The sequence below is a fragment of the Branchiostoma belcheri genome, unplaced genomic scaffold (genome assembly GCF_001625305.1).
Source record: "Branchiostoma belcheri isolate BF01 breed outbred unplaced genomic scaffold, Haploidv18h27 scaffold15, whole genome shotgun sequence".
Taxonomy (NCBI): Eukaryota; Metazoa; Chordata; class Leptocardii; order Amphioxiformes; family Branchiostomatidae; genus Branchiostoma; species Branchiostoma belcheri.
Window position 1 is genome coordinate 2,438,966 of NW_017802935.1, and position 12,154 is coordinate 2,451,119.

A 12,154-nucleotide genomic window follows, 5' to 3' on the forward strand; every position below is an offset into this window, starting at 1 on the left:
TCTGTTCTACATGACCACCCCTGAAGCGAGACCCTGATGTACATGAAGCATAACATCTCATTACTTCGGTGCGTGCTGTTGATCCGCTCCTACACTTTCGACTAAGCCATAGTATAGGCGGTTCAGTACCCACAGCTGACTAATGATGCAGAAGTTTAGCACTAGCTAATTCTCCCTGTCACTGAGTGTGACACATTCACAACCTTCTCCCGAACTTGCCCCCGAGCAACAGCCGACTATGTTCGGGAGCAGCCTGACCATATTCAGGCCACAGCTACCTTTATATACGTATCAAAACGAATTTGAGTTAAATTTGACCCGCGAATATGTACCCCCCAAAAACTTGTTACTCCCTGAATGGTAGGCTGGTGTTCTGTAGCATCTACCAGGCTTAATTCGGGAGGCGGCTGGAACGAGTAGAAATCGGCCAGAGAGATAACATGCCAGGGGAGTTTTTCTGCTGGGAGAGAACATTCGGGTACGGAAAATGTTCTGCTGACTTACAGCCGAGCACCAGCCAACCCTGTCCGAACCTCCCGACCAACTCCCGAATATTTCAAACATTTTTGAACCATTCGTTTGGCGTAGCCGACCTTGCTCCCGACCATAGTTGTGTGGGGGTACTGGGGGTCGGCAGTGTTTGGGATGTTCGGCTATGTGTAACAGGGGCTTTGAGGCCTTGTCCTGTTTCTGTGTGACCTTCTTATTTTACATAACCGTGACCAGAATGTGGTTCATATATTTTAGTCTCTTTTCATTACAAACACCGTGTATTTGATTCACTCTCCCCAGGTGACAATTCAAGCCACTTCTGACCTGACCACATTTGGAGAGTCACGAAGCATGAAACGCGTTTACAAATGAAAGCAATAAAATAGCTGAACATTCAAAGGATATATATATATATATATTTGACAATCCGACAATTCAGATGGGTAGACCCAATGTTGGCCTGGTCTGCTCCATACTATGAAATAGTACTCCAGAATGAATTGTAATCCTTACAAATGGAAACGGTTTACCATAAATCATATAGTAACATACGAGCGGGTAAAAGACAAACACAAATACTTCTTGACATCTCTATATATCATTATTCCTAGCGCCATAAGAGATCTATATTCGTTGACACGTGCCTGAGCTCGGCTTAGGCCACACCGATTTAACTTTATGGATGACATCCGCGCGCGCATTGATTTTCGCCCGATCTCAAGAAAAAAAAAAAGATCACGTATTCCGAGGCTCTGGCCTGGCTTTAGGCCTGGGTAGTGCATGGTGGTGATAACTCTGGTTGACGGCAGCCAGGCTACCGAAGCTCCAAGACTCAAGAACTCAGAACATACGTACAGCAGTGTCGATTCATATATTCCGCAAAAATCCAGCATGTGTCGGCCTGTCGTATACGTCGCTATGTAATGCGCCAAATTCACAATACCAGGTTTGTATTCCTGTGGTTTTGTAGCATTTTTATTTTTGGCCGGATTTTTATTTTTTTCGCCCGCGCGCACTAGTTTGGGGGTCTTCAGAGGATGTCATCCATAAAATTAAATCGGTGTGGCCTTACGGTTTAATTGCCCCTCCAGAGTCTAGTTACAGTAAGTACAGAAGAGCGGGTTGGACGCGTGTTATATAGATGGCAATTTGTCGTGTTTCTCCGTTACTATGATATCGTTTGACTCGCTGCATGTCACACTGGGACGTGACGTCAGTGGCTGCATGTCTGCGTCTGTTATCCGGTCTTGCCATGTGAAGAAAAGGATCTCAGAACGGAAAGAAGTCAGACACATTATATATGTACTCACATCACAGGTTTCTTATACGGGCGAGTTGTGCCCTTGACACCGCCCGTGGCCTCAGCAAACGTTTACTTTGCTTGCATGATGTTCTGACTAGAGATACAGGGACTTAGTTTGACAACTTGGGCAAAATTTTAGCTGGCTTATTCACTACAGGTGGGTAGGTGGTGCGTCCTGGAACGTTTGTGTACATGTGGCCCAATTCGCAGAATTCGAAAACAGGACAGTATTTTTAACCAATATCGCTTTGATGTGGCGATGATGACGAGGATTATATCCTTCGCCACAAAATTAAGTTTGTCTTCGTGTAGCACAATTTGCGTTTCGCAGAAAACAGGACAGTATTCTTACCGACAACGCTTTGATGTGGCAATGATGACGAGGATTATTACCTTCGCCACAAAATTAAGTTTTTGTTTCGCAAAACATGTCATAATCTTTTTACCTGAGCCGGTTTGATGTGGCAATGATGAGAAGGATTATATCCTTCACCACAATAATTAAGTTTGTGTTTCGCAAAACATGGCAGAATCTTTTTACCTAAACCGCTTTGATGTGGTGATGATGACGAGGATATCACCTTAGATACAAATGGCACCCAATAACACTCTGTTATCAACTTATTCTCTGAGGCCTTTTCCATCCGTCTGTCCCTACTCTCTGCAATAAGCTGCACTACCTTATCATTTGGACTTTATTTCCTGACCAAGTGGCGCCTTCGCATGATAACAAAGAAGACATTGGGGCAAAAAAATGTTTAAGGTACATAAAAAGCCGTATTTGCCAGAACACTTCGGCCCTGAATACTAAACATGCCGAACGAACTGCAACATTGTATCTGGTTCTCCGTTCCAATTACCAAGAAAGCACGGTTCTAAAGTAGCCACTATACATATAAATTAGAATTTATGCCCGCCAGTGCCCGTTTGAGTGCATGAACCCGATTTCCCTGTGCCAAAGACAGAGCTGAAGAGAAAACATGCTAAGTAACTTCTCTTACGATTTCTGTACCTCTCCATTTGAAAAGCCCAACTACAAGTAGTTCAGTAAAGCAATTAAAATCTGTGTCAAGAGAAAATCAATAGATAAAGGACTGTACATAGTGTATGTTGGAGATCCAAATGTGCCTATTAAGTCGCAGCTACATTCACCGCGCGATTTTTAGGAGGAAATTGTAACGTGGATATGGCAAAACTTCAATGATCTACGGCAACAGTTTCTGTCAGCCGACTTCTATACGACACATCCACGACGGTATCAAGAATATCCCCATAATCCTATCGTACGGTGAAAGTGTTCATGGTCTCACTGAGATCAGGTTAAAGAAAAATTACCAAACTGGATACTGTCTCAGCACAGGATCTCAAGCCAATCGTACCCACTGTTCCTCAAAATCCCACGTGTCCATCAAAATTAGCAGTTTGACCAACAAAAACGTCGGTCACATTTCTGCATCTCTCCATTTTTGTATTGCTTTCCTCTTTACACTTCTACCAAGATGGGACGGACCATGGAGTTGTCCTATTGGCTAGAATTTCAGTTGCGTCAGTAGGAGAATGAAGGGGGAAGCCTCCATTGGTGGATGCCACGGAACGGCAGCCCACGTATTATTACTTGCGAGTGGGAAGCTTTAACAAGTCCCTGTTCAGTAGAAGTGCGACCAGTGCGCGCAGGTGTTGCATGATGAACGACACGCTGACAGACGCCGGGAACGGCACGTTGCCGCCGGACTGGGGGACGGTGTTCAACAGCACGACCCCCGTGCCCAACGACACCGTCCTGCTGCCTGATTGGGACGCCAACGATGTGGGCACGGGCGTGAAGGTGGGCTCCTCCATCCTCCTGGTGGTGCTGATCGTCGGCGGCACCTTCGGGAACTGCCTGATCATCGGGGCGGTGTACGCCACGCCCAGCCTCCGCAGCGTCTCCAACATCTTCATCGTCAACCTCGCCGTGGCCGACCTCATGGTCTCATCGGTCGTGGACACCTTCAACATCGTCGGAGTCATAGACCAGGTTTGTTTGTTACGATCTTCATTAGTGTTAAATTGCATAATTTGCACAGTATTCTTCCTGGAGTCCACAAGGGTGATGTCCATGATGTAAATAGAGGAATGAATGAAGTGAATCACCAGCCTTCAGATAGTAGTATTTGGACCACCGCGCACCAGGGCATGCCCCTACTCTTTTACGAAAGGAGCGGTGAGAGTTCTTTAACGTGCGTGTAGTGTGGCTCTCTCCAAACACAGGACTTCATTTAATGTCCTTTATATATCCGAGGGACGTCCATAACCAAAGCTAGCTAACCAAAGCCGGGCCAAAGGTTGGGAGTTGTCACCTCAGCATAAGACAACCCGTGAAGTCTACGGCAGTATAGAAAGCACTAGAAGCAGTATATTTCTATCTATTTCCAGAACTTCCTGCGGGACCACCCTGTAGTGTGTGAGCTGGTCGGTGTGGTCTGCGTCACCAGCTGCATCTGTTCCCTGATGAGTGTGGCAAACATCGGCATCAACCGGTCAGTACGAGCTGTTATCATGTGGAATGTGAACATACATTTTGTAATGAAAAAAACGATGTTCAAATGGAATGGTCCCGTCTATTAATTTTGGGCGCGGAAGAATCGTTTGGGGAGCTGAAATATTTTGGTTTTCGAGCTCGAATTCGAATTGTATAAGAGGAACTGTACCATATTGTTGTTAGATTTTTACGGAGAAGTTCAACACACACGCAAGAATGGCGAAACAGATCGCTGGTCTTCTGCATGGCACATTTGATTTTAACCAATGCAGAGTGCGTCATAGCCATGATTGAGTATTAGGGTACGCAACTGATGCTCCGAGTGTGTAACATGATGTGACATAACGGCCCCTACAGCCCATCTCCCCCAAAGTCTATAGGATATCCATGACGAAAGCGGCGCAGTGCGCTGTGAGAATTTCATATTGATAAAAGAGTCACCTTTGGTATAGGATGTTCTGTCCGCTTCGACTTTGTCATGCCTGCTCCAAGTGATAAGAAAGAAGAGTTGAAGACCTGCAAATGCTTGCCTATATATAACATTTTCTGCTGTCTCAGTCGTTATTCTAGCGGACCTCATTCCATTCAGACTTCAGCCTATAATACCTGATGCAGTACAAACGTACGTAACTTCAGTAATGGACCATTACCCTGGACAGTAGCAAACTGTATGGAAGTGTTATGGTTGTAGCAAGTCTGGTGATCATGACTAAGTGCAAGATTTCCGTCAGTACCATTTGTGAACAAATTAAACCTTTGGGGTTACCCAACTTCTGCCATTACACGTTGGCTAAATACAGACATATCCAGAGGTAGGTGGCGTACAATCGCTCACATAGTCCAGTGGTACTCTTCAAGCAAAGGTTGGGTTTGGGGTTATTTTTGGCGTGTTTTTAGACTTTTTTTAATCGGGGTTTCTTTCTTGCACTGGAATTTTTCTTTCACCCAACCCAACGCTGTTGTCGCTCACCCGACATTTCCGCTACTGGAAAGGGTCGCAGTCATTAGGACTGGACGTTAAGCTAAGTTGTGGTCCACTGTTTATTGTGCTTGTTGAAAAGAGCTAGGGGAATTGTCCAGGTACAACGAATGTGTAAGTACTGTACATGGCGTCTGTATTCTCGGCCACGTCTACTGGATCGAGATTTTTTTCCCTTCAAACCAGCTAGATAGGCCCGAGCTAGCCGAGCAGTTTCGGTCAACACGAATTTTCCTCGCCGTTCCTTACTGTCGTACGAAAGCCTGATCCCAATGAACGGTTGATCTGGCTAAGTGTAGAGGTGATTCTAAATGGCCAATCCAGTGCGTCTACTTTGAGCTACGGGCTGCATGAATAAATCACGTGCAGTTTCATCTTCCCAATCTTCCTGTCTCAGCGAGGTCATTCCAATCAGCGGGAAAACATCAAGGAACAGAGCCGAGAAACTACGGTACGGCTATAGAACACACCGCCCTTTCGCGGCTGCACAAATTATACCGATGGCAGGCATTCTAAGTCCCCGTAAGCAAGATGTATTATCATTCTGACCAGATTAACTACTAGTACAATTGCAACTGGATTTTCAAAGAGAGTAGAAGCCGTTGGGGAAGCCACCTGTCATCGAATACGAATGCTTGGGTTACCAGCTCGCACAAGGCAATTTTCAAAGCACCCATCTTGCAGTGACTAGAATGCGTAAAGATATACACATGGGGGACTGGGATTTCTGGTAGCAAAAACTGTACTCATGCCCACGCGGATATTGGCAAACCAGCGGGGCATCTTTTCTTTTGATGGGGGTCATTTTTAGCCGATTGAAGACATAATTATGCCCATCGACCGCAAAAATGCGCTACAAATGGAATGACTATCATGGAGGCTAAAGAAAGCATTGCCTCCTTGCCAGGAGTACTTACTAAAATATTATTGCGATGCCTTGTTTTTGTAGTTCTCTTCTACCGGGCTTCGTTACGTTCGAAGTAGATCCTGCAAAACCCGATTATACAGGTTACATGAAGACAGTAAGCTTGCAGGAAACACGTCTATGTAAATAAATTTCAAGCTTCTGAAGGATTATAGCAGACTGCAGTTACATCAATGCCTATCACTACAAGCTGATTGGGATCGTGTTTCGCGACTTTAAAGCGTAAAGACTGAAATCATATACACCTAATGCCTTCCAAAGCAAACACAGTCGTTATCTTCATTGCGCTAAATTCAAAGCCGGCTAGAGGAAGTGCGTGCGCTCCAGCAGCTACTATCAAAGGAAGATTTCACCGTTTACTGCGAAGGCAATGAGCTGATAAATTTTCAGACCACTAGTACTGCGCGGTTCAGTAGCTCATCAGCGCAAGCACGGCGTCAGCAGTAGCAGTCGGGCCTTAAGAGATTATCATTGATCCCCCGGAGTGACATTGTAAGTGTCTAGTGTGTAAATACTGGGTCGTCGTCGCTGGTTCTTACAAATGGTACAAAGATGACATTAGAAATGAGATACATAACTAATTTCCTCTCAAGAAACCTTCGGATTCTGAGTGAATAACCTTAACCACAAGACCACCACTTTGAGAGAGTCCTGGAGATGTTGAGTCTCTTGTTTCTCCCCAGGCTGTTGTTCGTGGTGAAGCCCCACTGGCACGCCAGTGTCTACACCGTGCGGAAGACCCTGGTCATCGTGGCCGCCATGTGGGTGTACAGCTTCCTGTTCGACCTGCCGCTGCTGCTCGGCTGGGGGCAGCACTCCTACGACATCAAGACCATGGGCTGTACCTACGACCGGACTCACACCTTCAGGTAAGGGCTGATAAAACGCTGGTACGTCTTCAGGACCATGGGCTGCACCAATAGCAGGACACAACACCTTCTGGTAAGGTTTGACATGACACTGGAAGGTCATCATCAGGACCATGGGCTGCACCAATGGCGGACCCGTACCATCAGGTTAAAGGTTTGATACATCACTGGTACGTCTTCAGGACCATGGGCTGCAGCAATAGCAGGACCCACACCTTCTGGTAAGGTTTGATACGATGTTGGTATGTCTTCAGGACCATGGGCTGCACCAATAGCAGGGCCCATACCTTCAGGTAAGGTTTGGCATGACATCAGGACCATACCAACGACCAGACCTATACTTAAGCTTCAGGTAAGGCTTAGCCCTAAGTGGCCTGATTCTTAAAGCCTAGGCCTAAATGCAATTCGTTTTACTCCTCATCTATATCTTAAGTCTAAGCCTAGGTCTAAGCTCCAAAAGGTAACTACTGCAAAATAAAGAAAGTAACTACATCTGTGGCCCTGTCGGCTTTTAAACACAGTTACATGTATCTCAAGAACACACAGAACATTTCATCACAAAGAAAACGTGTCCCATCCTTCCCCAGCTACACCCTGTTCCTGGTGATCGCTGGTATCGGCCTCCCCCTGGTGGTGGTGGTGTGCAGCTACAGTAAGATCTTCTACCACGTGCACCAGAGCAAGATCCGTGTGGCCGTGCACCTCGCCAACCCTAAAGGGTTAGTTTGTTTGTTTTGTTACCGGTACCTTTGCCTAGAAGGTTATGTTTTTGGTAGCATTTGTTTGTTTGCATGGATGTGGTTTAGCGCATAACTCAAGAATCTATGGATGGATTGCCATGAAATTTAGTAGGTGGGTAGGTTTTGAACTAGGGAAGAAATGCTTAGATTTTGCACCCACTGGCAGCTTTCCTTGGAACTACATCAGAACTTCAGACATTTGGAGCTGCTAGTTTTGTATGTATCAAAATCACACAAGAAAACATCCCAAATTTCACATCTTGCACAAAGCATAAAGACTTGCAGGGAAACAAAGCAACTCTCTGATGTGTTTACAGTTTTACTACATGCTACACTGTGCTTCTTGCACCTCTCCCACTGAGGACTTATCCTTTCATCATTTAAGTAATTCTGTGCACTCAAGGCACAACTTGTTTTTCTTCATTTTAAAGGTCATTCAGCCTTTAAATAAATAGAAAGTTGTATCAGTTTCCCATTGACGCAGGAAATGTCATTGGGCTTGCACTCCAACATCCTGGACCTGATAATTCCTTCAGCCTGCTGATCTCTAAAACCGACCCACTACCAATATTACGTTTGCTCCACCTTTCAAAAGATTTGTAAGTGGTCTGCTTCACATCTAAACTTAAAGCTTTAGGTGCCACTAATGGAGCCTCAGGTGGTGGAACCTGGTTTTGACATTTAGGTAGCAATAGCTTCTATATAGAAAACAGGAGATATCCCTCGGATCTCTTCCAGTACTTACACAACAGCTGCCTGTGTAGTAACTGTATCTACATGTACGACTAAAATAATTCAACCTTTGTGGAGTGAAAAACAATTTCCCAGGGATCTATACCGGTATTCAGGCATTAAAAGTTTAAATTGAAGGAAGTCAAATAATCCAGCCGTTTGACGCAGGTTTGATATTGACGTGTCTGGTAAAAATCCCCTCTTAACCATTTTTAAATATCACCGACAACTTACATCCTTTAATGCATGTAACCTCAGCTAGGGCATCGTATCTTTGACTTTGCATGTGGCCTTAGCTAGGGCAGCTCATCTTACTACAAAAACAACTAGCGACCAAAAGGAAGGGGCTTCATGACCAAGTAGGAAAAAACTTACAATGTTTACTAAAACAACTGCCATTCAAAAGTTGCCCCCCAAAGAAAAATACCAAACTGTACAAAAATAAAGCCAGTAAAACATGTCCAATACTTTCAGTACCCATTTCATTTCTGTCAGTAACTTATTGATGTGTCCTCTAGATCTCACCACATGATGGTTTTGATAGTACCTGATAATTCCTGCTTAATAAGTTATTAAGCTGAGCTATCATATCATGATTTATTATTACATAGTTACTTGAAGTTTGCTCTTGGGAGGCATATTTTTTTCCCATAATAAAAACTATTTTCCATATAAACAGGAACATGAACAACAACGTGAACTATGAAGAGATCCGCCTGATCAAGACCTTGCTGGCCGTGTGCGTGGCGTTCTACGTGTGCTGGCTCCCCTATGCTGTAGTGGTCCTGGCCGACTTCAACGACCACTGGCCACGGGTAAGGGACAGTCAACTGACAATGTAGGGGTGTACAGGTAGCAATAAAAGCACATAATACAAGCAGAAGATAAAATTATTGCTTCCAACTACGGAAGTATTGTTTGGGGTGACTGAGCTGTTTATCCAGGGGAGGTTGACAACACATGGGTGTGGGAAGAAATTGACAGACAGAATGACAGGTCAAAGGCCAGCCTCAGGAAATGGGTCGAAGATCTCAGAATCTGAACATGAGCCAGTGGTCGACATGGGGGAATTCAGAGATTGGGGAGTCTGCAATCTCTGATTAGTTGTTACTGTCTTGTACAATATTGGAAACAAATTTAACCAATATGGCAAACAGGAGAAAACCATAAGGCTTATTACACAAACATGTATATTATACATTTTGTAGGTTTTCTAACCTAATCATTATCCAAATTCATCTAACTTTAACTTTCTGTCATACAAGTATTAAATATTTGAAATCCACAAAACCTATAAAAAAATACTTTTCTCAGGTCAAGTTGAAAATACACATCCACATACAGAATCAAAAACACCTTTATATCTCCATTAAAATCATCACACTGTCTCCATATCCGTAGACAGAAAACAGAGTACAAAGGGTAGTTGGTTAAAAGGAAGTCTGGCCTTCCAGACCTCTGGAGACAGACAAAAGGAGATGTCATATAAAGCCTGTTTTCAACATTATCCCGAGAGCTCAGCTAACTTATGATGTTTTCCGGATGAAAATGTCAGAGGTGCCCCTGATCAAATCCCAGCGATCGTTTCACAATCCTATTTCCTTTTAATGCAGCTGCCCTCTGAGATATCACAGCAAAGATTTGTACAAGATGAGAAATGGGGCAGGAAGGGCCCTGATGTTGATCCACTTTGCTTGGTTTCTCCCATGGGTTTAACTTCTAACTTACTGAGATGTTCTTCCATTTGGTGAACTTTGATGGAACATTTTGTAGTTAATAGTTTTGCCACAAAATGTGAGATTTGCCACTTTCATCCCGTTGAGACCCACCACTTTCTAAATGCCCCTCGTACTAAGTGGGGCTGCTTAAAAAGTCATTTAGCTGTCCGACCCTTGGAGACAGAACAAAGTGAAGGTTGTCCACATGCCAGTGTTTTTGCCCAGAAGAACCTTACTCTAAGGGAACAGATCCAAGAGCCACTTTCTAATATTAAAAAATATACTCCAGATCCCTAGAGATATCATAGTTAGATTACATACAAATAACAAACAATTTATGGAAGCCAAGGGAATATAAAATTGAGTCCTAAACCTCCTTGGTAAAATGTAATCAGCCTTGAAACCATTTGAGGAGACACTGTGGTACATGTATTTGGAATAATGAGTCATTAGGCCACACCAAATTAATTTCTTGGTTAACGGATTTTTCTACAAAAATAATGGAGCGGGGGGGGGCGAAATAAAAATAAAAACAGGCCTAGGCATCCTATTATGGCCCAAAATGGTACGATAAGAGCCATGAAGTGAACACACCAGGCTGGTTCAAAATTTAAACAATGAATTTTGAACTTTTAATGACACCACTGCATTGAAAGATGGAATAACTGTAACAATTAGGATGAAAAGCACTGTTTTCATCTGTTCAGAGCAAAATATGAGCATATTGCAGTTGATTCTGAATTTTTTTTTTTTTTCCAAAGGCCACACCAATTTAATTTGTTGGTTCTCGGATTCGCCTCTTCGTTTTTTTCTGATTTGCAAAAAAAAAAAAAAAATGATTCGGGTTCTGAATCAACTGAAAAATGCTCATATTTTGCCCCCAACAATTGAGGAAAGGCCTTTATTCCTAGTTGTTACAGTTTTCCCATCCATCATTGCAGTGGTTTGATTAAAAGTTCAAAATTCAATGTTTAAATTTTAACCCAGCCTTTTGTGTTGACTTCATGTCTCATTTCGTAGCATTTAAGCCTATAATAGGATGCCTAAACCTGTTTTTATTTTATTTTTTTTCGCCCTGTCGCTTCATATTTTTTCTGAAAAAATCCGAGAACCAACAAATTAAATTGGTGTGGCCAAATCAGGAAAAAATGAAGAGGCGAATCCGAGAACCAACAAATTAAATTGGTGTGGCCTTACTTTGGAAATGCTGACATGCAACAACTAGACTCTCCTCAGTACTTTATGGGAGTGTTGCCCAGCCGCCACTCCAATTAGTCTGCTACCACAAAAGACTGGCTATCGGAAAAAAAGACCAATGCTCTTAATTAGTGGGATGACTGGGTATCAAAACAGCCATATGACTGACTCTGACTGAGGAAAAGTGATCTTCTTTGACTTAGTGGTCTTCCATGCAGTTGTCATAGGCAGAGATTGGGCCATGTGTGTTCCCAAATATATAGTATCATTTGCAATTGCATTGGACAAGTGCCACTGGTCAACTTATTTAGGCAAGTCCCTAGGGGAAAAATTGGGATGATCCAATGAGGGAAAAGCAGTCATTATGACCAGATGGCCAGCTTATACGGGTTTTTGCACGGGCAAGTTTGACTGTATGTCCAATGCTGTGTTTCCCCTATGGCTGACTGATAAGCTATATGTTGAGATGATATTTCACCAACACTGTCATTTTTTTGTCCTGTTTTCCAGGCTGTTCACTTTCTGGCCATCGTGGCAGCCCACGGCTCCTCCAGCATCAACTGCCTTGTCTACGGCTTCATGAACAAGAAGTTCAAAACGTAAGGATGTCAGAAACTTTATCACCAAATTGGTCACACAAGGATTATACTACAATGTTAAACTTTATCACATAGGTAC

At 43.6% G+C, this 12,154-nt stretch overlaps 1 protein-coding gene across 1 annotated transcript; it reads left to right on the plus strand.

The window, feature by feature from the left end:
- Nucleotides 1-3,479: 3,479 nt before the first annotated feature.
- Nucleotides 3,480-12,079, plus strand: LOC109465199 (melatonin receptor type 1B-B-like). Its single transcript, XM_019762346.1, has 6 exons — nt 3,480-3,812; nt 4,211-4,314; nt 6,904-7,089; nt 7,677-7,808; nt 9,241-9,376; nt 11,987-12,079. The coding sequence occupies exons 1-6, from the start codon at nt 3,480-3,482 to the stop codon at nt 12,077-12,079; spliced, it is 984 nt and encodes a 327-aa protein (XP_019617905.1).
- The last annotated feature ends 75 nt before the right edge of the window (nt 12,080-12,154 follow it).

Excerpts from the sequence above, each read along its gene's own strand:
- LOC109465199 (XM_019762346.1), top strand. The coding sequence starts at position 3,480 with ATGAACGACACGCTGACAGACGCCGGGAACGGCACGTTGCCGCCGGAC. Across the intron at positions 4,315-6,903 it reads GCAAACATCGGCATCAACCG|GCTGTTGTTCGTGGTGAAGC; the intron begins GTCAGTACGAGC and ends GTTTCTCCCCAG. Across the intron at positions 7,809-9,240 it reads CACCTCGCCAACCCTAAAGG|GAACATGAACAACAACGTGA; the intron begins GTTAGTTTGTTT and ends CCATATAAACAG.